Raw genomic sequence first — 27,786 nt, forward strand, 5'->3', positions numbered from 1 at the left:
GTACACTGTATATTTCTAATGTAATCTACTATGACTTCCATAGCAATTATATCGTGTTACTTGCCACCAAAAAAGGGATTGCAAAAAGATTAGAAAAGTCCTTATACGAGGCCTTCTCCCATTATTCAAAACCATTGCCATATAAGATAGGAAGTAGATCAGCAGTTTGTCTCTTGTGATGTCAGTCACTGACAGTAACTCAATTAGCCCTTGTCAGCTACCATTTTTTAGATTGGTAAATTAGTCTGTAGTAATCATGGCCGATTTACTGACCGGGGAGCCTCCATTTATTTTGTTAATCCCTCTCACTCAGATATCATATAAAAAAACTGCTAATATTTCTCTCCATCCTATGGCAAGATGTGTAGCGCTGCAAGAAATTAGCCTAGCAGTTAGAGTGTTAGACCAGTAACCGAAAGGTCACTGGTTCGAATACCCGAGCCAACAAGGTAAAAAAAATCTGTTGGTGCCCTTGAGCAAGGCACTTAACCCTAATTTGCTTCAGGGCCTCCGTACTACTATGGCTGACCCTGTAAAACAACACCTATCATACTACTATGACTGACCCTGTAAAACAACACCTATCATACTACTATGACTGACCCTGTAAAACAACACCTATTATAATGACTGACCCTGTAAAACAACAGATTTTACTGCACCTATCCAGTCTACGGGACAAAAACAAAACATTTTACGCCCTTGCATATCCTAACAATCATTCAGAACGACACTAACCACCATGCATATCCTAACAAGCATTCAGAACTACACTAACCACCATGCATATCCTAACAAGCATTCAGAACTACACTAACCACCATGCATATCCTAACAAGCATTCAGAACTACACTAACCACCATGCATACCCTAACAAACATTCAAAACTACACTAACCACCTTGCATAGCCTAACAAACATTCAGAACTACACTAACCACCATGCATAGCCTAACAAGCATTCAGAACTACACTAACGACCATGCATAGCCTAACAAGCATTCAGAACTACACTAACGACCATGCATAGCCTAACAAGCATTCAGAACTACACTAACCACCATGCAACCACCATGCATACCCTAACAAACATTCATAACTACACTAACCACCATGCATAGCCTATCAAGCGTTCAGAACTACACTAACCACCATGCATAGCCTAACAATCCTTCAGAACAGAAGCTCAGGGTAAGGATCTTGAAAGAGAAAGCTGAGGCCTTATCTTTACTGATACATATGGACTTTGGTTTGACTTAACACACAAGATAAGTTTCTCTCGCCAAAGTATCTTCATCCCAGCAACCACCTTTTTTCCAATCACATTACCACGGCAACATCTGAAGTTTACCTCCCTTGTCCTCCCCATAATCTCCCCCTCACTGTGTCAGTGCCTCCTGTAGCCCCATGCAGTTTACCAACACCTGAAATGAAAAATGATAAACACACAGAATCCCCCTCCATGTACAAGGGTAGAAATGTGTGTGCAAACAGTTTGCTCCACCTCATGGCAACACGTGTAGATTTGCAGGAAATGCGTTATAAAACTGCACATTTTTCTCCCTCCTCATGGCAAAATTTGTCAAATTGCAGTAAATTTGCTTCAAAACTGCAACATTTTCTCCACTCCCCATGGCAAAATATGCAGAATAGAAGGAAATTAACTGTAAAACTATGAATATTTCACTCTGGTGTCAAGATGGGGGCCCCTAAAATGTTTTGCTCGCAAGGTGGGGGGGCAACAACATGTCACTTAGGGCCTCCAAAAAGTCTTTGGCCGGCTCTGATTGCATGTCTGGGTATGCAGACCCGGGAGCCACTGCGGCCCTCTCATGATGCGCTCAGATTGTTTGTGGCCCCGTACCTCGATCCCTGAAATAAATGATCCAATGTTTTATCAGAACAGATTTGACTCAAACAGACATGGAGAATAGACATTTTTAATTTGAGTTTATTTTATTCTTCTTATACAACAGATGCGTTTGATGCTTTAATTTTTATTTAACTTCCTGTTACAAACCATTTTACATGACTGTAGAATTTATATTACTAGTACACTTCAATTATAAGCATAAAAAAAAAAAAATGTAAGACGCTTAAAATGTCTAAGAAAGGAATGTTATCTGACAACCTAAACTAATGCAGTACACAAAAAACTATACATCCAACAAAACAGTGTGAAGACATTTTAATGCAGTTTGTAGTATTGTATCAGGAGTCTGTGTGGCTGTACTGAAAGAGGAATGAAAGAAACATTCAAACTACTCACATCTGATGATGGATAGTTGGTTAAACAGCATTGAGGTAAACAGAGATATCTAGTTCCTGTTGCCTTAATGAACCGTTGTGTGCGTCACACTAGCTCACTCCCTATGACCACAGCTAAAAGAACAGAACGCATTCAGAACTACACTAACCACCACCCATACCCTAACAAACATTCAGAACTACACTAACCACCATGCATATCCTAACAATCATTCAGAACTACACTAACCACCATGCATATCCTAACAAACATTCAAAACTACACTAACCACCATGCATAGCCTAACAAACATTCAGAACTACACTAACCACCATTCATATCCTAACAATCATTCAGAACTACACTAACCAACATGCATATCCTAACAATCATTCAGAACTACACTAACCACCATGCATATCCTAACAAACATTCAAAACTACACTAACCACCATGCATAGCCTAACAAACATTCAGAACTACACTAACCACCATTCATATCCTAACAATCATTCAGAACTACACTAACCACCATTCATATCCTAACAATCATTCAGAACTACACTAACCACCATGCATATCCTAACAAACATTCAAAACTACACTAACCACCATGCATAGCCGAACAATCATTCAGAACTACACTAACCACCATGCATAGCCTCTCAAGCGTTCATAACTACACTCACCACCATGCATAGCCTATCAAGCGTTCATAACTACACTAACCACCATGCATTGTCTATCAAGCGTTCAGAACTACACTAACCACCTTGCATAGCCTAACAATCCTTCAGAACTACACTAACCACCTTGCATAGCCTAACAATCCTTCAGAACAGAAGCTCAGGGTAAGGATCTTGAAAGAGAAAGCTGAGGCCTTATCTTTACTGATACATATGGACTTTGGTTTGACTTAACACACAAGATAAGTTTCTCTCGCCAAAGTATCTTCATCCCAGCAACCACCTTCTTTTTTCCAATCACATTACCACGGCAACTTCTGAAGTTTACCTCCCTTGTCCTCCCCATAATCTCCCCCTCACTGTGTCAGTGCCTCCTGTAGCCCCATGCAGTTTACCAACACCTGAAATGAAAAATGACTTTATTTTCCACACCTGGAAAACATGCACCAAAAAGAAATGAACAGCCACACAGAATCCCCCTCCAGATACAAGAGCAGAAATGTGATTAAATGTCATAAGAAGATCTATCACATGTCTGCCTCTCTCAAACAAAACATGGTCTCCATGTGTTTTCCTGCACATGTAAAGTAAAATGTAAATGTATAACTATTTACTTTAGGGTGACATACACATACACAGTTTGTCCCCTCATCTTTTGTTTGACATGACAGTCCGACTAGACACATGGACACATAAAACACACACTTTTGCCACCGGCAGAGAGCTATAGCTAATTTTAAGTCTTCAATGAGAACTAACGAGGATGATTCTGCACATTTTCCATCCCTGGCCAATAGTTGGGCAGAAGACAGCGACGTGGCATTCCAACCAGCAGAAATGGTGGGTGAATGAACATGCAGGGGTGTGGTGGTATTGGTGAGGGAGTGAGAGGGGTGTTGGTGATCAGGGGGGTGGAGGAGAGGAGAGGTGTCCATCACTGAGTTTCGAAAAAGAGAGAAGAGGAGGAAGAAGAGGAGGAAGAGGAAGAAGAAAAAGAAAGAATTGCTGAGTTTGTTTGAGATGGGTCTGCCTTTGTCTGATACAGTCTATATCTATACAGATAGAAGAGGTCTGATACAGTCTGTATCTATACAGATAGAATAGATCTGATACAGTCTGTATCTATACAGATAGAAGAGGTCTGATACAGTCTATCTATACAGATAGAAGAGGTCTGATACAGTCTATATCTATACAGATAGAAGAGGTCTGATACAGTCTGTATCTATACAGATAGAAGAGGTCTGATACAGTCTGTATCTATACAGATAGAAGAGGTCTGATACAGTCTGTATCTATACAGATAGAAGAGGTCTGATACAGTCTGTATCTATACAGATAGAAGAGGTCTGATACAGTCTATATCTATACAGATAGAAGAGGTCTGATACAGTCTATATCTATACAGATAGAAGAGGTCTGATACAGTCTGTATCTATACAGATAGAAGAGGCCTGATACAGTCTGTATCTATACAGATAGAATAGATCTGATACAGTCTGTATCTATACAGATAGAAGAGGTCTGATACAGTCTGTATCTATACAGATAGAAGAGGTCTGATACAGTCTGTATCTATACAGATAGAAGATGTCTGATATAGTCTATCTATACAGATAGAAGATGTCTGATACAGTCTGTATCTATACAGATAGAATAGATCTGATACAGTCTGTATCTATACAGATAGAAGAGGTCTGATACAGTCTGATACAGATAGTCTGTATCTATACAGATAGAAGAGGTCTGATATAGTCTGTATCTATACAGATAGAAGATGTCTGATACAGTCTGTATCTATACAGATAGAATAGATCTGATACAGTCTGTATCTATACAGATAGAATAGATCTGATACAGTCTGTATCTATACAGATATAATAGATCTGATACAGTCTGTATCTACACAGATAGAAGATGTCTGATACAGTCTGTATCTATACAGATAGAAGAGGCTTAAGTATAGAGTGGAGAGTGGATTGGGTAATCTATGAGGGAACATAGTTTAATGTCACTAAAGGATAGAGAGAGTGTGTGTGTGTGTGTCAGAGAAAGAAAGAAAGAAAGAGAAAGAAAGAAAGAAAGAAAGAGAGAGAAAGAGAGAGAGAGAGAGAGAGAGAGAGAGAAAGAGAGAGAAAGAGACAGACAGAGAGAGAGATCCAGTTGCCAGCAAGTGCTAAAATAATGATCTGAGTGGGGGAGACACATGCAGGAGGGATTAACGGGACCAAAATAACTTGGAGGAGTATAAGGATGAATCACTTGTTGGTATCCCTCTGTTGTCATGGCCTGAGAATGTCCACTGGCTGTCAATGTGACATCATTTCATGGACTCAGTCACAACAACAGAGAGAATTGAGTGCCATTCAGGACATACTCTCAGTCACAACAACAGAGAGAATAGAGTGCCATTCAGGACATACTCTCAGTCACAACAACAGAGAGAATAGAGTGCCATTCAGGACATACTCTCAGTCACAACAACAGAGAGAATAGAGTGCCATTCAGGACATACATACTCTCAGTCACAACAACAGAGAGAATAGAGTGCCATTCAGGACATACTCTCAGTCACAACAACAGAGAGAATAGAGTGCCATTCAGGACATACTCTCAGTCACAACAACAGAGAGAATAGAGTGCCATTCAGGACATACTCTCAGTCACAACAACAGAGAGAATAGAGTGCCATTCAGGACATACTCTCAGTCACAACAACAGAGAGAATAGAATGATATTTGGGACATACTCTCAGTCACAACAACAGAGAGAATAGAGTGCCATTCAGGACATACTCTCAGTCACAACAACAGAGAGAATAGAATGATATTTGGGACATACTCTCAGTCATAAACAAGTATTTTCCTGTTTTGCAGCTGTTACAGTAATCCTGTATACGCCCTTATGGAGCCAGAAATAACCTAACCTTCAGCATGCACTGACAGCCAAACAGCAGAGCACAGCCCAGTGTAGAACTATGACCTCCATTAGCTCAAATGTGAAGGGATTGAATCACCCGGTGAAATGAACTACGGGTTGAACCCATCGACACAAGCTAAGAGCTTGGAATCATATTTCTCTGACTCGTCTGACTCGTCAGTGCAGGGTGCACTCACACTCTCTTTCCGCACCACTCTCATCTGATCTGATTGAGCCATTGAGCTAAGCAACCAGCAGCAGGAAACATTAATAGAAATTTTAGGAACTATTTGACCCCTCCCTGAAGTCATTAGTATCTCTACATTAGCAGGGTCCATATATTACACTGCATGTCTATACTGGGTCAGCTCTACTTGATGCTAGCTGGAGGGGTTATGTGTTGTATATTCTACAGAGGAGACACTGAGTTTGATAGGGCTAGTCTTTCATAGGGCTTAATGAGATAGGACAAGTTCACTCAGGAGGTGGAGCAGATGGGAAAGGGGGTGTGGCCTGAAGGGGTGTGGTCTAAATGTGTGTGGTCTGAAGGGGTGTGGTCTAGATGGGTGCAGTCTAAAGGGGTGTGGTCTATGGAAGCTGAAGCAGTCAGGTGGAAGGAAATCAAGACCTTGAGAAATAAGATTCCTATTGGAGAGAAAGAGATAAGGGAAATGAGATAGAGGGGGAGAGGGGGAGAGAGAAAGAGACAGGGGGAGATAGAGCGAGTGGGAGGGGAGAGAGAGGGGGAAAGAGAGAGAGGGGAAGATAAATAGGGAAGAGAGGATGTGAAAGAGTTAGCATTAAAAGTTTTTAAAACCACTTGGACTGTTTCAATGAGAAGACTCTGAATGCAACATGTTCCACTGAGAGGAGGACAGGGAAAGAGAGAACGCCAGTGTGAAGGGGAAGGCAGACTGTCTCCCAAATGGCACCCTATTCCTTACACAGTGCACTACTTTTGACCAAGGCCCAGAGTGCACTATGTAGGGAACAAGATGTAATTTGGGACACAAATTGGGTTGTCCCTGTATCCAGGACCCTTGTGATGAGTGTCAGACAGACGTGGTAGAGAAATACTGCCTTGCATCAAATCTACGATGACAGGATGGAAACAAAGCTTTTCAGATGTTATCCAACCAGCAGTCAGATGTTGTTATCCAACCAGCAGTCAGATGTTGTTATCCAACCAGCAGTCAGATGTGATGCAGTCAGATCAGCAGTCAGATGTTGTTATCCAACCAGCAGTCAGATGTTGTTATCCAACCAGCAGTCAGATGTTGTTATCCAACCAGCAGTCAGATGTTGTTATCCAACCAGCAGTCAGATGTTGTTATCCAACCAGCAGTCAGATGTTGTTATCCAACCAGCAGTCATGGATCCAACCAAGTCAGATGTTGTTATCCAACCAGATCAGATTATCCAACCAGCAGTCAGATGTTGTTATCCAACCAGCAGTCAGATGTTGTTATCCAACCAGCAGTCAGATGTTGTTATCCAACCAGCAGTCAGATGTTGTTATCCAACCAGCAGTCAGGTGATGTGATCCAGAAGGCCTGTTTCCTGACCTGACACTAACAGTTAGTAGTCGGAGGGCTTTCATTGACTTATCATACTTTTGGAAGCACTATTGTGTCTAGGTTCTCCTCAGTATTGTGTCTATGTTCTCCTCAGTATTGTGTCTAGGTTCTCCTCAGTATTGTGTCCATGTTCTCCTCAGTATTGTGTCTAGGTTCTCCTCAGTATTGTGTCTAGGTTCTCCTCAGTATTGTGTCCATGTTCTCCTCAGTATTGTGTCTAGGTTCTCCTCAGTATTGTGTCTAGGTTCTCCTCAGTATTGTGTCTAGGTTCTCCTCAGTATTGTGTCTAGGTTCTCCTCAGTATTGTGTCCATGTTCTCCTCAGTATTGTGTCTAGGTTCTCCTCAGTATTGTGTCTCTCCTCAGTATTGTGTCCTCCTCAGTATTGTGTCCATGTTCTCCTCAGTATTGTGTCTAGGTTCTCCTCAGTATTGTGTCTAGGTTCTCCTCAGTATTGTGTCTAGGTTCTCCTCAGTATTGTGTCCATGTTCTCCTCAGTATTGTGTCTAGGTTCTCCTCAGTATTGTGTCCAGGTTCTCCTCAGTATTGTGTCCATGTTCTCCTCAGTATTGTGTCTCTCCTCAGTATTGTGTCTCCTCAGTGTTGTGTCCATGTTCTCCTCAGGTTCTCCTCAGTATTGTGTCCAGGTTCTCCTCAGTATTGTGTCCATGTTCTAGGTTCTCCTCAGTATTGTGTCCAGGTTCTCCTCAGTATTGTGTCCATGTTCTCCTCAGTATTGTGTCTAGTGTTGTGTCTAGTTCTCCTCAGTGTTGTGTCTAGGTTCTCCTCAGTGTTGTGTCTAGGTTCTCCTCAGTATTGTGTCTAGGTTCTCCTCAGTATTGTGTCTAGGTTCTCCTCAGTATTGTGTCTAGGTTCTCCTCAGTATTGTGTCTAGGTTCTCCTCAGTATTGTGTCTAGGTTCTCCTCAGTATTGTGTCCATGTTCTCCTCAGTATTGTGTCTAGGTTCTCCTCAGTGTTGTGTCTAGGTTCTCCTCAGTGTTGTGTCCATGTTCTCCTCAGTATTGTGTCTAGGTTCTCCTCAGTATTGTGTCTAGGTTCTCCTCAGCGTGGCATTAAGACCCTAATGATGATTGTTTCAGTTGTAAAGGCTTAGATCTCGTGGGAAGGAATATACTGTACTAGACAGACTTACTCTGCCTCCCAAACTGCACCCTATTCCCTATATAGTGCACTGCTACCTATAGGGCTCTGGTCTAAAGTAGTGTACTATATAAGGAATAGGGTACTATTTGAGACGTAGCCTTTAAGTTCATTAGGACCGCCTCTCTAAGACCCTCCTCTGCCTCTCTCTCCAGTAGGATTTCGGACAGTATCGTCCTCCATTTAAAACCCCTGTCTGTCTCATTCACTTATTTCAGGGTCAGTTTTTTGGCGAGCTGGGACAGGAAACTGGCTGATTTGGCTGAGGCAGACCCACCCCCATTCCCCTCCCCCCCTTTGTCCCCCTTGGAGAGCTCCAGCTCAATGGTCATCAGCACCCTGTCAGGCCTCTCCCCCTTGGGTGAGTCCCCTCCCCCTGTTCCTGCTCTCCCTGGCTGTCTCGGTGCTTTGTGCTGGGCTGTGTGGGCTGTGTGTTGGGGCTCTAGCTCTCTGCTCTCCGTATCCTATTTCTTATCCTTGCGTGACTCCTGCTTCTTCTTTTCTGAGGCGGCGGCCTTCAGCTTGGACGGGTCCCCGATGGAGAGAACAGGGACCTGTGGAGAGGAGGAGGGAAGAGGGGAGGAGAGGAGTCACTTCAGCAGGAAAGGAGGAGTGTGAGAAAGGAGAGAGGGGGAGAGGGAGGAGAGTGGAGGAGAGAGAGGGGGAGAGGAGACAGGGAGGAGAGAGGAGAGGTGTTTTAGCACAGAGGACATGGGGGAGAGATGGCCGTGTTAAAAATTAGGAAACAGATGGATTAGGATTGAAGGTAGGAGGGAGGTATTTACATCAGAGAAGAGAAGAGAGGTACATTTAGGAGGAAACGAGACAGAGAGAGGTACATTTAGGAGGTAAGGGGGAGGCAAGTGACGGGGGGAGGTCTCCAGAGCTGCAAGGGATGACAAAACAAGCATCTTTGAGTTAGAGACAGGACTGATATGCATCTCACATTCAGCTCGTCACTGAATCAACACTGAATCGACATTGAATCAACACATCTCACCTGCTACCCATCTCACATTCAGCTTGTCACTGAATCAACACTGAATCGACACATCTCGCCTGCTACCCATCTCACATTCAGCTTGTCACTGAATCAACACTGAATCGACACTGAATCAACACATCTCGCCTGCTACCCATCTCACATTCAGCTTGTCACTGAATCAACACTGAATCAACACATCTCACCTGCTACCCATCTCACATTCAACTTGTCACTGAATCAACACTGAATCAACACATCTCACCTGCTACCCATCTCACATTCAACTTGTCACTGAATCAACACTGAATCGACACTGAATCAACACATCTCGCCTGCTACCCATCTCACATTCAGCTTGTCACTGAATCAACACTGAATCAACACATCTCACCTGCTACCCATCTCACATTCAGCTTGTCACTGAATCAACACATCTCACCTGCTACCCATCTCACATTCAACTTGTCACTGAATCAAACTGAATCAACACAATTCACACGTGCATCAGTTCACTCACTCATTCATCAGCACTATAGAATGGACCTTGATAACGATAGCAAATAACATATTTCTGAAAACCCTCATCTTACTGCAGCTAAAGACATGTGAGTGGGCTGGGAAGGTAAGGACACTGGAGAGAGAGAGGCCAGCCACAGGTGGTAACTATTTATAGGGGTATATTGTAAGTAAGAGGAAACTCAAGGGGTAAGGGCATGGGGTATATCCCAAATGGCCCCCTATTCTCTATATACTGCACTGCTTTTGGCCAGAACCCTATGGGCCCTGGTTTAAAATGAATACACACTAAATAGAATAGGGCTGCCATTGGGGACTCAGCCACGGTCTTTATGGAAAATACAGCGGAGAAAAGTGGCTTCTGAGTTAGTGAAAAGGAAAAGGTCAGAGGAATCTAATTGAATGACTAAAAAATAAACTGTAGTAGAAATATACACTGGGCTGCTATGGACAGGGTACAGGGTAGGTACATGGCTCTAGTTACAGTGGCTATGGACAGGGTACAGGGTAGGTACATGGCTCTAGTTACAGTGGCTATGGACAGGGTACAGGGTAGGTACATGGCTCTAGTTACAGTGACTATGGACAGGGTACAGGGCTCTAGTTACAGTGGCTATGGTCAGGGTACAGGGTAGGTACATGGCTCTAGTTACAGTGACTATGGACAGGGTACAGGGTAGGTACATGGCTCTAGTTACAGTGACTATGGACAGGGTACAGGGTAGGTACATGGCTCTAGTTACAGTGACTATGGACAGAGACAGGGTAGGTACATGGCTCTAGTTACAGTGGCTATGGTCAGGGTACAGGGTAGGTACATGGCTCTAGTTACAGTGACTATGGACAGGGTACAGGGTAGGTACATGGCTCTAGTTACAGTGGCTATGGTCAGGGTACAGGGTAGGTACATGGCTCTAGTTACAGTGACTATGGACAGGGTACAGGGCTCTAGTCACAGTGACTTTGGACAGGGTACAGGGTAGGTACATGGCTCTAGTCACAGTGACTTTGGACAGGGTACAGGGTAGGTACATGGCTCTAGTTACAGTGACTATGGACAGGGTACAGGGTAGGTACATGGCTCTAGTTACAGTGACTATGGACAGGGTACAGGGTAGGTACATGGCTCTAGTTACAGTGGCTATGGACAGGGTACAGGGTAGGTACAAGGCTCTAGTCACAGTGACTATGGACAAGGTAGGTACAAGGCTCTAGTTACAGTGACTATGGACAGGGTACAGGGTAGGTACATGACTCTAGTTACAGTGGCTATGGACAGGGTACAGGGTAGGTACATGGCTCTAGTCACAGTGACTATGGACAGGGTACAGGGTAGGTACATGGCTCTAGTCACAGTGACTATGGACAGGGTACAGGGTAGGTACATGGCTCTAGTTACAGTGACTATGGACAGGGTACAGGGTAGGTACATGGCTCTAGTCACAGTGACTATGGACAGGGTACAGGGTAGGTACATGGCTCTAGTCACAGTGACTTTGGACAGGGTACAGGGTAGGTACATGGCTCTAGTTACAGTGACTTTGGACAGGGTACAGGGTAGGTACATGGCTCTAGTCACAGTGACTTTGGACAGGGTACAGGGTAGGTACATGGCTCTAGTCACAGTGACTTTGGACAGGGTACAGGGTAGGTACATGGCTCTAGTCACAGTGACTTTGGACAGGGTACAGGGTAGGTACATGGCTCTAGTCACAGTGGCTATGGACAGGGTACAGGGTAGGTACATGGCTCTAGTTACAGTGACTTTGGACAGGGTACAGGGTAGGTACATGGCTCTAGTTACAGTGGCTACGGACAGATATTGCATCCTAAATGGCACCCTATTCCCTATAGCCTATACCCTATTCACTGTACCCTATTCACTGTACCCTATCCCCTATACCCTATCCCCTATTCCCTATCCCCTATTCCCTATACCCTATCCACTGTACCCTATCCCCTATTCCCTATCCCCTATACCCTATTCCCTATCCCCTATTCCCTATTCCCTATACCCTATCCACTGTACCCTATCCCCTATTCCCTATCCCCTATTCCCTATACCCTATCCACTGTACCCTATCCCCTATTCCCTATTCCCTATACCCTATCCCCTATTCCCTATCCCCTATACCCTATCCCCTATCCCCTATTCCCTATACCCTATCCACTGTACCCTATCCCCTATTCCCTATACCCTATCCCCTATACCCTATCCCCTATTCCCTATCCCCTATACCCTATCCCCTATTCACTGTACCCTATCCCCTATTCCCTGCTACTGCACACCAAAAGGTAAATCTGACTTCAAAGTATTTTTCTGTCTAGACAGACAGCAATTTCTGACACTCCATGATATATTCGGATCAACTGTCTTGTTCTTGTGTCATTACAACAGATCAAAGACATTTGACCAAATTCGTAATTAGTAAGTAGTGCAGTACTCTTTACCAGGGCCCATACCTATATAGTGCACTCCTTTTGACCAGAGCCCATACCTATATAGTGCACTCCTTTTTACCAAAGCCCATACCTATATAGTGCACTCCTTTTGACCAGAGCCCATACCTATATAGTGCACAACTTTTGACCAGAGCCCATACCTATATAGTGCACTCCTTTTGACCAGAGCCCATACCTATATAGTGCACAACTTTTGACCAGAGCCCATACCTATATAGTGCACAACTTTTGACCAGAGCCCATACCTATATAGTGCACAACTTTTGACCAGAGCCCATACCTATATAGTGCACTCCTTTTTACCAGAGCCCATACCTATATAGTGCACAACTTTTGACCAGAGCCCATACCTATATAGTGCACTACTTTTTACCAGAGCCCATACCTATATAGTGCACAACTTTGACCAGAGCCCATAGATGAACAGGGTGCCATTTCGGATGCAGCCAGATAAATCAGTCAGAAGGTGACTAGGGAAGGGTGTAGGAGCTAAGTCCCTGCCTGAATACTAACACAGCTCACTGACAGACAGAGAGACAGGCAGAGAGAAGTCCCTGCCTGAATACTAACACAGCTCACTGACAGACAGAGAGACAGGCAGAGAGAAGTAGAGAGGTAGAGACAGGTAGAGCGGTAGAGAGACAGTTAGAGATGGGTGTAGAGACAGGTAGAGAGGTAGAAAGACAGTTAGAGATGGGTATAGAGACAGGTAGAGAGGTAGAGAGACAGGTAGAGAGGTAGAGAGACATGTAGAGATGGGTATAGAGACAGGTAGAGAGGTAGAGAGAAAGTTAGAGATGGGTATAGAGACAGGTAGAGAGACGGGTATAGAGACAGGTAGAGAGACAGGTATAGACAGGTAGAGAGGTAGAGACAGGTAGAGAGAGAGTAGAGAGGTAGAGACAGGTAGAGAGGTAGAGAGAGAGGTAGAGACAGGTGGAGAAGTAGAGAGAGAGGTAGAGAGAGAGGTAGAGACAGGTGGAGAAGTAGAGAGAAAGGTAGAGACAGGTAGAGACAGGTAGAGACAGGTAGAGAGACAGGTAGAGAGGTAGAGAGACAGGTAGAGATGGGAAAAGAGACAGGTAGAGAGGTAGAGAGACAGGTAGAGATGGGAAAAGAGACAGGTAGAGAGGTAGAGAGACAGGTAGAGACAGGTAGAGAGGTAGAGAGAGAGGTAGAGACAGGTAGAGCGGTAGAGAGACAGGTAGAGACAGGTAGAGAGGTAGAGAGACAGGTAGAGAGGTACAGACAGATTAGAGGATGGATCAGTTAAACATAAACTGATCCAAACACTAACGACTAACCGGTCACCTGTGGAGAAAGAGACAGAGCAAGAGAAAGAAAGAAAGAAAGAAAGAAAGAAAGAAAGACAGGGGCTTCTCTCACGGCCATCTGGAGAGAAAAGACGAAGGATAGACAGACAGGAGAAGGAGGGAGATGTGACTGAAAGAAAGGGGGAGACAGCGCCTGGATAAAGAGAATGTGAATGAGTCAGTGAGAGAGAGGAAGGAGTGTAGGGATGGGGAAGGGAATGTGAATGAGTCAGTGAGAGAGAGGAAGGAGTGTAGGGATGGGGAAGGGAAGGGAATGTGAATGAGTCAGTGAGAGAGAGGAAGGAGTGTAGGGATGGGGAAGGGAAGGGAATGTGAATGAGTCAGTGAGAGAGAGGAAGGAGTGTAGGGATGGGGAAGAGAATGGATGGGGATGGTGCGTTAGCTGGGATTAATATTACATGCACTGTATTATCATTCCAGTACAGCCTGATTGTGTGATGCTGTTGCTTCAGCCTCTAGGGCAGTCAGCTACTAGCTGTTCAACCTCCCTCCCTCCCATCATCCCTCCCTCCCATCCTCCCTCCCATCATCCCATCATCCCTCCTAACCTCCCATCATCCCTCCCTCCGTCCCTCCCATCCTCCCTCCCTCCCATCCTCCCTCCCAACCACCCTCCCTCCCTCCCTCCCTCTCTTAGTAATGGTGAATGAAGAATCCACACGATATCTGCATCCCAAATGGCACCATATTGCCTATATAATAGTGCACTACTTTTGAATGGCACCCTATAACGGTGACTCCCTCCTAAAATAAAGGTAAAATAAAAATAACTAAAATACACCCCAAAGGGCCCTGGTCAAAAGTAGTGCACTATAGAGGCTCTGGTCAAAAGTAGTGCACTATATAGGGAATAGGGTGCCATTTGGGACGCAGATATCATTGTGCAAGCCCAGCAAACAGAAATAATGAAGATACAGTGGCGGATAAACATTGTGGCGAGTCAGCGTAGCACTAAATAAGGCCGTTTTGATCAAATGGGACGTTTTACAACTGTAAATATACCCTATATATGAAAACCCTATGTGTGTCCCAAATGGCACCCTATTCCCTATACTGTATAGTGCACTAATTTTGTCTAGGGGCCCAAAGGGCTCTGGTATAAAGTAGGATAGGATGACTTTTGGGACGTAGTTAAGGCCTGTTTTAGAGTGTAAGTAAACCCTACATGTGAAAACCCTGTAAACGTGTTAGTTAACATACTGTAGGTTTAAATTGTAAACGTGTTAGTTAACATACTGTAGGTTTAACCTGTAAACGCGTTAACATACTGTAGGTTTCAAACCTGTAAATACTGTGGTTTAACCTGTAAACAGCGTAACATACTGTTAACATACTGTAGGTTTAACCTGTAAACAGCGTTAACATACTGTAGGTTTAACCTGTAAACAGTAAACGCGTTTTAACATACTGTTTAACCTGTAAACAGCGTTAACATACTGTAGGTTTAACCTGTTAACATACTGTAGGTTTAACCTGTAAACAGCGTTAACATACTGTAGGTTTAACCTGTAAACAGCGTTAACATACTGTAGGTTTAACCTGTAAACGCGTTAGTTAACATACTGTAGGTTTAACCTGTAAACGCGTTAGTTAACATACTGTAGGTTTAACCTGTAAACAGCGTTAACATACTGTAGGTTTAACCTGTAAACATACTGTAGGTTTAACCTGTTAACATACTGTAGGTTTAACCTGTAAACGCGTTAGTTAACATACTGTAGGTTTAACCTGTAAACAGCGTTAACATACTGTAGGTTTAACCTGTAAACGCGTTAGTTAACATACTGTAGGTTTAACCTGTAAACAGCGTTAACATACTGTAGGTTTAACCTGTAAACAGCGTTAACATACTGTAGGTTTAACCTGTAAACAGCGTTAACATACTGTAGGTTTAACCTGTAAACAGCGTTAACATACTGTAGGTTTAACCTGTATACGCGTTAGTTAACATACTGTAGGTTTAACCTGTAAACAGCGTTAACATACTGTAGGTTTAAAAGAGAGCAGCCATAGTGAGGAGAAATGAATCACGCATGGGGAGAGTTTATACTTCAGAAACCTTTGGCTTTGTGTTTTATTTATGCAGCCAACCTCTGGGCGTTGTGAGGCTGACTGCAACTCCAACTGACTGTCAGTTATGTGACAGTGTGTGCGTCCCAAGTAGCACTCTATTCCCCATACAGTCGACGAGTTCTGACAAACATCAAATCAATGTTTATTGTTCACATACACAGGATACAGAGGATTTAACACTATTACTAAAAGACTGTACTGCTTTTGACCAGGGCCCATAGAGTTCTGCTAGTAGTAGACGATATGGGTCAGTGGTCAGCATCAGGTGGCCCATGGCCAAAACTGACCAGCGAGTCAGTTTATTTTGATCCCCAAAATTCTGGGGGAATTTTTTGTTGTTGTTGTTGTTTTTGGTTAAAGAAAAGACTGTGTTTAGAAGCGAACCCTGCCTCTAACCCCTGACACTGTGCTGACCTCCAGACTCATGCCCACGACCCAGTGCTACAGAACCCTGCCTCTAACCCCTGATACTGTGCTGACCTCCAGACTCATGCCCACGACCCAGTGCTATAGAACCCTGCCTCTAACCCCTGACACTGTGCTGACCTCCAGCCACATGCCCACGACCCAGTGCTATAGAACCCTGCCTCTAACCCCTGATACTGTGCTGACCTCCAGCCACATGCCCACGACCCAGTGCTACAGAACCCTGCCTCTAACCCCTGACACTGTGCTGACCTCCAGCCTCATGCCCACGACCCAGTGCTACAGAACCCTGCCTCTAACCCCTGACACTGTGCTGACCTCCAGCCACATGCCCACGACCCAGTGCTACAGAACCCTGCCTCTAACCCCTGACACTGTGCTGACCTCCAGCCTCATGCCCACGACCCAGTGCTACAGAACCCTGCCTCTAACCCCTGACACTGTGCTGACCTCCAGCCTCATGCCCACGACCCAGTGCTACAGAACCCTGCCTCTAACCCCTGATACTGTGCTGACCTCCAGCCACATGCCCACGACCCAGTGCTACAGAACCCTGCCTCTAACCCCTGATACTGTGCTGACCTCCAGCCTCATGCCCACGACCCAGTGCTACAGAACCCTGCCTCTAATCCCTGATACTGTGCTGACCTCCAGCCGCATGCCCACGACCCAGTGCTACAGAACCCTGCCTCTAACCCCTAATACTGTGCTGACCTCCAGCCACATGCCCACGACCCAGTGCTACAGAACCCTGCCTCTAACCCCTGATACTGTGCTGACCTCCAGCCTCATGCCCACGACCCAGTGCTACAGAACCCTGCCTCTAACCCCTGATACTGTGCTGACCTCCAGCCGCATACCCACGACCCAGTGCTACAGAACCCTGCCTCTAACCCCTGACCTCCAGCCACATGCCCACGACCCAGTGCTACAGAACCCTGCCTCTAACCCCTGACACTGTGCTGACCTCCAGCCTCATGCCCACGACCCAGTGCTACAGAACCCTGCCTCTAACCCCTGACACTGTGCTGACCTCCAGCCTCATGCCCACGACCCAGTGCTACAGAACCCTGCCTCTAACCCCTGACACTGTGCTGACCTCCAGCAACATGCCCACGACCCAGTGCTACAATATATTCGCTAGCTGCATACTTGCTTTTATATGTATGTTTCTGAACAATGCTATAGGAAAGTGACTACAAGCCATATTTTCCCTGGTAGGGTTGTATAATTCTGTAAAATTTCCCAAAATGTCCAGGTTTTCCCAAAATTCCTGCTTCAGGAAATCCTGGATATTTTTTTTTCAAGTTACCCGAATTTTGCAAACCTATTCCCTTAACTACCTCCGTTAAGACGTCTTAGTTCATTTCAGTTTGTAGATTGAGCTGAATTGATCGATAATAATAATAGGTCTTTAGGTGTTTGTAGTTTAACAGCATGTCATACATCATCATCTATTTAACAAGAAATCTTTCCCACAAAATAATAAAACTTGATTCGCCCCGGAGGAACTGCTGGTAATCCCAAAAGCACACAAGAAATAATGAGTGTTTTATTAATCCAATACTAAGGTCATGTCCCAAAATGGCACCCTATTCCCTATATAGTGCACTATTCTGGTCAAAAGTAGTGCAGTGTATAGGGAACAGGGTGCCATTTTGGTGACGCAGCCTAAGAGCTATCCATCCCCAAGCCCTGCACTTATCCGCAGTATGACTCTGTGTAATTTGGGATAACTGTGAGCCAATAATGGGCCAGTGATTTACATTTGGCTCAAAGGAGGTGGAATCAGCAGGTCTCCCTCGTATTCTCCTTTCTCTCCCACTGAGAGCAAATCAGTTCCATTCACAGGGAATTGAATTACTGTACAACAGGACCTTGCTGCAGCCATTTCACAGTGCTGCTCTTCTGTATTATCATTATGCCTTAAAGCTATTTACCCATTGTGTTTGTCTTGCCTTTGAGGAGGTTTAAAATGAAAGGGGGGATAAGATAAATTTTAGAGGTTTGGTTCTGGGAGGGGGGACTGGTGTGGTTCTGGGACTGTGTGGTTCTGGGACTGTGTGTTTCTGGGACTTTGTGGTTCTGGGACTGTGTGGTTCTGGGACTGTGTGGTTCTGGTACTGTGTGGTTCTGGGACTGTGTGGTTCTGGTACTGTGTCGTTCTGGTACTGTGTGGTTCTGGTGTGTCGTTCTGGTGTGTAACCATGTTGTTATAGTATGAGCTGTTATATAGGTGCTGTACTCTGACATGACTTGTGTTGTACTGTGCTGTTGTTGTTGTAAGTGAGATGCTATCGATGTGTAGTTATGGCGAGTGAGGTACTGTCGTTGTGTAGTTGTTGTGAGTGAGGTACTGTCGTTGTGTAGTTGTTGTGAGTGAGGTACTGTCGTCGTGTAGTTGTTGTGAGTGAGGTACTGTCGTTGTGTAGTCATTGTGAGTGAGATGCTAACGTTGTGATGTTGTTGTGAGTGGGATGATAACATTGTGTAGTCATTGTGAGTGAGATGCTAACTTTGTGTAACTGTGAGTGAGATGCTTACTTTGTGTAGTCATTGTAAGTGAGATGCTAACGTTGTGTAGTTGTTGAGAGTGAAGTACTGTCGTTGTGTAGTTGTTGTGAGTGAGGTACTGTCGTTGTGTAGTCATTGTGAGTGAGATGCTAACGTTGTGTAGTTGTGAGTGAGATGCTAACATTGTGTAGTCATTGTGAGTGAGATGCTAACGTTGTGTAGTCATTGTGAGTGAGATGCTAACGTTGTGTAGTTGTGAGTGAGATGCTAACGTTGTGTAGTTGTTGTGAGTGAGATGCTAACGTTGTGTAGTCATTGTGAGTGAGATGCTAACGTTGTGTAGTTGTGAGTGAGATGCTAACGTTGTGTAGTCATTGTGAGTGAGATGCTAACGTTGTGTAGTCGTTGTGAGTGAGATGCTAACGTTGTGTAGTCATTGTGAGTGAGATGCTAACGTTGTGTAGTTGTGAGTGAGATGCTAACGTTGTGTAGTTGTTGTGAGTGAGATGCTAACGTTGTGTAGTCGTTGTGAGTGAGATGCTAACGTTGTGAGTGAGATGCTAACGTTGTGTCGTTGTTGTGAGTGAGATGCTAACGTTGTGTAGTCGTTGTGAGTGAGATGCTAACGTTGTGTCGTTGTTGTGAGTGAGATGCTAACGTTGTGTAGTCGTTGTGAGTGAGATGCTAACGTTGTGTAGTCGTTGTGAGTGAGATGCTAACGTTGTGTAGTCGTTGTGAGTGAGATGCTAACGTTGTGTAGTCGTTGTGAGTGAGATGCTAACGTTGTGTAGTCGTTAAGAGTGAGATGCTAACGTTGTGTAGTTGTGAGTGAGATGCTAACGTTGTGTCGTTGTTGTGAGTGAGATGCTAACGTTGTGTAGTCGTTGTGAGTGAGATGCTAACGTTGTGTCGTTGTTGTGAGTGAGATGCTAACGTTGTGTAGTTGTTGTGAGTGAGATGCTAACGTTGTGTCGTTGTTGAGATGAGTGAGATGAGATGCTAACGTTGTGTAGTTGTTGAGATGTGAGATGCTAACGTTGTGTCGTTGTTGAGAGTGAGATGCTAACGTTGTGTCGTTGTTGAGAGTGAGATGCTAACGTTGTGTCGTTGTTGTGAGTGAGATGCTAACGTTGTGTCGTTGTTGTGAGTGAGATGCTAACGTTGTGTCGTTGTTGAGAGTGAGATGCTAACGTTGTGTAGTCGTTGTGAGTGAGATGCTAACGTTGTGTAGTTGTGAGTGAGATGCTAACGTTGTGTAGTCGTTGTGAGTGAGATGCTAACGTTGTGTAGTTGTGAGTGAGATGCTAACGTTGTGTAGTCGTTGTGAGTGAGATGCTAACGTTGTGTAGTCGTTGTGAGTGAGATGCTAACGTTGTGTAGTTGTGAGTGAGATGCTAACGTTGTGTAGTCGTTGTGAATGAGATGCTAACGTTGTGTCATTGTTGTGAGTGAGATGCTAACGTTGTGTAGTTGTGAGTGAGATGCTAACGTTGTGTAGTTGTGAATGAGATGCTAACGTTGTGTAGTCGTGTGAGTGAGATGCTAACGTTGTGTAGTCGTTGTGAGTGAGATGCTAACGTTGTGTAGTTGTGAGTGAGATGCTAACGTTGTGTAGTCGTTGTGAGTGAGATGCTAACGTTGTGTAGTTGTGAGTGAGCCGACGCTGAGAGGACTTGCCTGTCTCTGCTGTGATCCCTCTTTACCCTTCCCTTTCTTTCCATGTTTGCTGGAGGAAACAAAGAGAACCAAGTTAGGAGGATGTAGAACCACTGCCTCCGGTGGTCAAAGGGATGTACTGCTCCTGTACCAGTATAGTACTGCCTGTCTTGTAGCTATTGCAAAGAACACAGCACTGTTTCTCCAGCTAGGTTATGAGACACAGCAACATAGATAGACTGTAAAGTGTCAATACAGGTCAACTTCTTTCCTGTGCAGAGGGCTGGTCTATGGGCAATGCCTCAGCCTCTGACACACATGGCTAGCTTTGATTCAATCTGTCCCTAACTTTCTGCACTTTCATTATCTCTCTCTCTGACACACATGGCTAGCTTTGATTCAATCTGTCCCTAACTTTCTGCACTTTCATTATCTCTCTCTCTGACACTCATGGCTAGCTTTGATTCAATCTGTCCCTAACTTTCTACACTTTCATTATCTCTCTCTCTCTGACACTCATGGCTAGCTTTGATTCAATCTGTCCCTAACTTTCTGCACTTTCATTATCTCTCTCTATCTGTTCAATCAATTCAGAAAAATACCACCTCGTGACAGCTAAGCCATACAGAACGAGCTCAAGGTTGGGCCCCAGACCCAGGCATAGGGACACTGACCTGACACTGAGGTTGAAGACTCTGCGGGCCACCAGGAACCTCATGAGATAGTAGATGACCACGACGAGCACCAACAGACCCAGCACCGCACCAATGATGGCCCCTGTGATCACTCCGGCCTGGATGGGAACTGAGAGAGTGAAGGGAAGGGGGTGGAGAAAAAGAGAGAGGGAGGAAGAAAAAAACAAAGAAAGAAAGAAAGAAATTGTAAAATAGAGCAAGAGAAATGAGGATGAAAAGAGAGAGGGAGGGATGGAGAGAAATATGAAGAAGACAAGAAAACACTGACATTAAACAACATATTAGCACAAATAAGGGCTTGCTTAAGTGTGCAGTCTGCTTTAGAATTCTGATCATGATTCCGGAGGATTGTGGCACAGCGCTGCTTCTCATTGTGACGACGGACCCTTTAATTCACTACAGTGGTTGATGAAATAGACCTGTCTGTATAAACCTTGAATAGAATTTGATCCGTTTGTAGAATTGAAGTTTTCCTAACCAAGATGGCAGATGGATGTATTAGGCATGTTACTCGGATGCCAGTATCTATTCTAGGAACTGTATCTATGTAATTCTATAACCCGGTCCCAGATCTGTTTGTGCCATTATGCCGCTCCTTTGCCACTACTTGTCATGCCAAAGCATGGAATGTGACAGACTGATCCTCAGGCTAGTAATTCTATGCTCTCACCTTTTTCAAAGACCAGCAGTCTGACACTGGAGGCGCGTCCCACTATGTCAGGCGGGTTCTTGGCATCACAGGTGAAGGTGCCGTTGTCTCCGTAGTCCAGGTTCTTGAGTAGGATGGATCCGTCCCGGCGACCAGGGTTCCCCACAAACTCCAGCCTGTCTCTGAACGGCCCCTTGTTGTCCACATAGGGGGATCCACCAGTGTAGTGGAAGACCTGGAACAGGGAAGACATTCAGTTTCTTTATTGTGTGGTTTTACATCTAGGCTAAGGTTGAATCCAAAATGGCACCCTATTCCCTATGTAGTGAACTACTTTTGTATTGGTAAAGGTTAAAATTAGGGAATACTAAGGTGCCATTTTAGACCAGCCCATACAGTAGTGTGAGATGAAATGTGTTAAAAGAAGAGGCTTGTAAGTAAAGCTCATTAACTGTTTTTGGAGAGGAGTAAGAAGGAAGGAAGTGATATCTTTTTAGAGGGAGTCAAGAGGTAGATGAAAGCGGAGGAGAGAAGGAGATAGATAATGAGAGTAGGAGAGAGAGAGAGACGGGGGGATAGAAGGGGGAGATTGGGAGCCATGGAGGGCAAGTCACAACGAGGAGAAGAGACATAATGCGATGGAAACAGTCAGATTAGGTGAGAGAGACTGAAATGAAAAAGTTGGCACCAGGTGAGAGGACGGGAATGAGGAGGAGATGAGAACCGAGTGAAAGTTTGCATCCTAAATAGCACCCTTTTCCCTATTTAATGTACTACTTTTGACCAGGACTCTAGTCAAGGTGAGATGAGGAGATGAGTACAATGAGAAGGAGATGAGGACTGAGTGATAAAGATAAAGGAGGATAATGGAGTGATAGAGGATGGAGTGATAGAAAAGGATAGAGGAGGATAATGGAGTGATAGAGAATGATAATGGAGCGATAGAGAATGAAGTGATAGATAATGGAGTGATAGAGGAGGATAATGGAGTGATATATAATGGAGTGATAGATAAGGATAGAGGATGATAATGGAGTGATAGAGAAAGAGAGGAGGATAATGGAGTGATAGAGAAGGATAAAGGAGGATATTGAGGTGATAGAGGATGGAGTGATAGAGAATAATAGAGGAGGATAATGGAGTAATAGAGAATGGAGCGATAGAGGAGGGAGGATAATGGAGCGATAGAGGAGGAGAGAGGAGGATAATGGAGTGATAGAGGATTGATAAAGAAGAGGAGTTTATATACAGAGATGCTGTCCCTGGCTCCGTCGGCACGGTAGCTCCAGGAGAAGGTGACATCATCGGAAGTCCAGCGCCAGGAGAAGAATGAACATGACAGACGGATGTCTGACCCCACCAGGGCGTGACGCTCCCAGCCCGTGTAGATGACGATGGCCTCCGACTGTTGGGGCACTATAGGGGTTAAAGACGGGGTTAAATTAGAAAGATGAACACACTTGTGGTTCATAATAACCTCTTTTTTACACTTCCTTTTTTACCCCATCACCATTCTATCTATGTGTGTATGTTTCCCCATCACCATTCTATCTATGTGTGTATGTTTCCCCATCACCATTCTATCTATGTGTGTATGTTTCCCCATCACCATTCTATCTATGTGTATGTTTCCCCATCACCATTCTATCTATGTGTGTATGTTTCCCCATCACCATTCTATCTATGTGTGTATGTTTCCCCATCACCATTCTATCTATGTGTGTATGTTTCCCCATCACCATTCCATCTATGTGTGTATGTTTCACCATTGTAGCATTCCATCTATGTGTGTATGTTTCACCATTGTACCATTCTATCTATGTGTGTATGTTTCACCATCACCATTCCATCTATGTGTGTATGTTTCACCATTGTAGCATTCTATCTATGTGTGTATGTTTCACCATTTTAGCATTCTATCTATGTGTGTATATTTCACCATTTTAGCATTCTATCTATGTGTGTATATTTCACCATTTTAGCATTCTATCTATGTGTGTATGTTTCACCATTGTAGCATTCTATCTATGTGTGTATGTTTTCCCATCACCATTCCATCAATGTGTGTATGTTTCACCATTGTAGCATTCTATCTATGTGTGTATGTTTCACCATTCCATCTATGTGTGTATGTTTCACCATTGTAGCATTCCATCTATGTGTGTATGTTTCACCATTGTAGCATTCTATCTATGTGTGTATGTTTCACCATTCCATCTATGTGTGTATGTTTCACCATTGTAGCATTCCATCTATGTGTGTATGTTTCACCATTGTAGCATTCTATCTATGTGTGTATGTTTCACCATTGTAGCATTCTATCTATGTGTGTATGTTTCACCATTGTAGCATTCCATCTATGTGTGTATGTTACCATTGTTGACTTTTATGGTGCTTTCAATAAAAAAAATATAAAACACGAAAGATCAGCACTGCACGGTTCAAAACTATTTTTCTGGGGATATAAAAGGACAATACTATAAAACAGACAAGAGGATAAAGGGGACTGAGAGACGCAGGGTTAATTAAATCAGAAAAATCTTAGCTGCACATGCCACAACTTTGTCCCTGGGTAATAAGACAACGACAACGGGATTGAGTGGAGTAGAGAATGTTTTTGAGTTGCAAGGTGTTTTTTTCAAGACTATCCTTCAGACTATTGTCGAGTCTATCGTTCCAAACCCCTTGTATACACATCAATAAACCAACACAACCTTCAAAACTAGTATGGTGTGGATGGACCATTTCATTTACTTTGAAAAGACAGACAAGTAGACCTAGTGGAATAGACATGTTATTTTCAACCTTTTCTTCAGTTTCAAAACCATTTATAAACACTTCAAAATCCATACACACACAACCACTGTTTATCCATGGACACAATGCTTATCCAAGGACACAATGCCCTATGAACATGAGTTATGGTGGCAGGCAACAAGGATTGGAGTTGATTGATACTAACTAAAAAGCACAGCTTAACAAAAACTATCCACAGAATATAAATATCCATAGAAAAATAATCTATGTTGTGTCCTTGAAATATGAATGTAAATTCTGCATTTGCAATAAAATCTATATAAGACTAATACAGTAAATGCAATACATGCAACAGTACATTAACCACCACCAATGTAATGACATTTACAAACATTGCTATCATCAATTATTATCCCTAGCATTTTGGGGTATTAGGAATTTATTTTGATTCAAGATACTGACTCGCACACAAATCATGTCAGACACTATGCAATGTACACTACCGTTCAAAAGTTTGGGGTCACTCAGAAATGTCCTTGTTTTTGAAAGAAAAGCACATTTTCAGTCCGTTAAAATAACAGCAAAATGATCAGAAATACAGCGTAGACATTGTTAATGTTGTAAATGACTATTGTGGCTGGAAACGGCTGATTTTTAATGGAATATCTACATAGGCGTACAGAGGCCCATTATAAGCAATCCATCACTCCTGTGTTCCAATGGCACATTGTGTTAGCTAATCCAAGTTTATCATTTTAAAAGGCTCATTGATCATTAGAAAAGAGAAGTGGGAGTACATTAGAGTGTCTAGTTTGAGAAACAGACGCCTCATAAGTCCTCAACTGGCAGCTTCATTAAATAGTACCCGCAAAACAACAGTGAAGAGGCGACTCTGGCCTTCTAGGATGTTCCTGTCCAGTCTCTTGAAGAGGCTAGGCAGAGTTCCTCTGTCCAGTCTCAACGTCAACAGTGAAGAGGCGACTCCGGGATGCTGGCCTTCTAGGTAGAGTTCTTCTGTTCAGTGTCTGTGTTATTTTGATCTTAATCTTTTCTTTTTATTGACCAGTCTGAGTATGGCTTTTTCGTTGCAACTCTGCCTGTAAGGCCAGTGTCCCGGAGTCGCCTCTTCACTGTTGACGTTGAGACTGGACAGAGGAACTCTGCCTAGAAGGCCAGCATCCCGGAGTCGCCTCTTCACTGTTGTTTTGCGGGTACTATTTAATGAAGCTGCCAGTTGAGGACTTGTGAGGCATCTGTTTCTCAAACTAGACACTGTAATGAACTTGTCCTCTTGCTTATTTGTGCACCGGGGCCTCCCACTCCTCTTTCTATTCTGGTTAGAGCCAGTTTGCGCTGTTCTGTGAAGGGAGTAGTACACAGCGTTGTACGAGATCTTCAGTTTCCTGGCACGGAATAGTCTTAATTTCTCAGAACAAGAATAGACTGACGAGTTTCAGAAGAAACTTATTTGTTTCTGGCCATTTGGAGCCTGTAATCAAACCCACAAATGCTGATGCTCCAGATATTCAACTAGTCTAATAAAGAAGACCAGTTTTAAACAGTTTTTAGCTGTGCCAACATAATTGCAAAAGCGTTTTCTAATGATCAAAAAAAATAATTAAATGATAAACTTGGATTAGCTAACACAACGTGCCATTGGAACACAGGAGTGATGATTGCTTATAATGGGCCTTTGTACGCCTATGTAGATATTCCATTAAAAATCAGCTGTTTCCAGCTACAATAGTAATTTACAACATTAACAATGTCTACACTGTATTTTTGATCAATTTGATGTTGTTTTAATGGACAAAAAATTTGCATATGTTTCAAAAACAAGGACATGTCTAAGTGACCCCAAACTTTTGAACGGTAGTGGATACATTAAAAATGTACATTAAAAATGTTCACAGGTTGAAACTCTCAGCAGATCACAACTCCAGCGTCCTTGAAAAACTAATGTCAGCCAGCAGAGAACATGTCAATGGAATAAGACTTGACATTTTTAATAAAGATTTTGACAAAGCTGTAAAAACCAGGGGCAAGAAAAAGGATCTCTGCTCAAGTGTAAAAATGCTGTCAACACACTGTCTCAGAGTGAGTCCCAATATTGATACCCTCACTCTAACTTTGTGAGCCTTGTGGAATTCCGTCACAACAATATAACATCCGCATAACAATGTATTACAAGACCAACCAATCATCTGACAGGTTTCCTTTACTTGCCTTCCCTTTAATTAATATCTACCAATATCAGCCACCCAGAGTCACCCAGAGTCAGCGACCGACGGGATTAATTCAACGTAAAGTTCATAATGAAATACCAAAGCCTGTGTAAAGCATAGGAGATCATTCATCATATCCGTTATTTATTCAACTGTGTAACTGTGTAACTGACCCTATGTGCTCTTTGACCTTTAACCCAGATGTTGATAAAGGTCTGGCAGCACTATTCACAAATCAAATTAGAAGGTTTAGTCATAGAATTAACATACTAGAAGTAACTTGTTTGTTTTTTTAACCATAAATCAAAGAAATTGAGCGCAGTTCCACTTCACATTACAGTGGCCTTATAATTGTGAAAATAATTAGAGTTGAGAGGCTGAGATGAAGGATATAAAGACAAACCAAATTGTTACCTATTCCAAGCAGTATGACCGATGCCAGCGCCAAGATGGTCAGCATGGTTCCTGACTCTTTGGGTTCCTAAAGGGATGTTGCAGATGGAGGAGTCCCACTATGGAGCGATGGAGAAGGACGGAGAGATAGGACAGAGTGATGCAGGGTGCCAGGACAGAGGGACAACAACAGAACACTACTGTCCCAGGGTTTATAGCCAACCACACCCCTCTCTCTCTCTCTCACCACGGCCCGACCCATTCCTCCCTCTCTCCCTGTCTCCACCTACACCTCAGATGTACAACAATGTACACCGTCAATCTTTACCACATCATGTATTGTCCCAGAATGATGTCATTTCCTGTGTGTGATAGGACAGGACAGGGGTATTCATATTCGAGTCTGAAGGTCCCGGGTACTTAAGGTTTTCTGTTCTATCTGATAGGTAATTGCACCCACCTGGTGTCCCAGGTCTAAATCAGTCCTTGATTAGAAGGTGGGGGGGGGG

General features: G+C 43.7%; 1 protein-coding gene across 2 annotated transcripts; it reads right to left on the reverse strand.

Annotated features, from left to right (window-relative positions):
* Nucleotides 1-1,926: 1,926 nt before the first annotated feature.
* Nucleotides 1,927-27,488, reverse strand: LOC135509670 (myelin protein P0-like). 2 transcript variants are annotated; one of them, XM_064930527.1, is made up of 6 exons: nucleotides 27,299-27,359; nucleotides 23,152-23,318; nucleotides 21,924-22,137; nucleotides 21,233-21,362; nucleotides 20,580-20,628; nucleotides 1,927-3,871 (listed from the first exon to the last, which is right to left on the reverse strand). In XM_064930527.1, the coding sequence occupies exons 1-6, from the start codon at nucleotides 27,342-27,344 to the stop codon at nucleotides 3,869-3,871; spliced, it is 609 nt and encodes a 202-aa protein (XP_064786599.1). In that variant the 5' UTR covers nucleotides 27,345-27,359; the 3' UTR covers nucleotides 1,927-3,868. The 2 variants fall into 2 exon arrangements, with proteins under 2 accessions (XP_064786599.1, XP_064786609.1); XM_064930537.1 differs by lacking the exon at nucleotides 1,927-3,871 and adding an exon at nucleotides 8,199-9,145 and having other exon boundaries at nucleotides 27,299-27,488.
* Nucleotides 27,489-27,786: the final 298 nt, after the last annotated feature.

Source organism: Oncorhynchus masou, chromosome 3 (genome assembly GCF_036934945.1).
Source record: "Oncorhynchus masou masou isolate Uvic2021 chromosome 3, UVic_Omas_1.1, whole genome shotgun sequence".
NCBI classification, from domain to species: domain Eukaryota; kingdom Metazoa; phylum Chordata; class Actinopteri; order Salmoniformes; family Salmonidae; genus Oncorhynchus; species Oncorhynchus masou.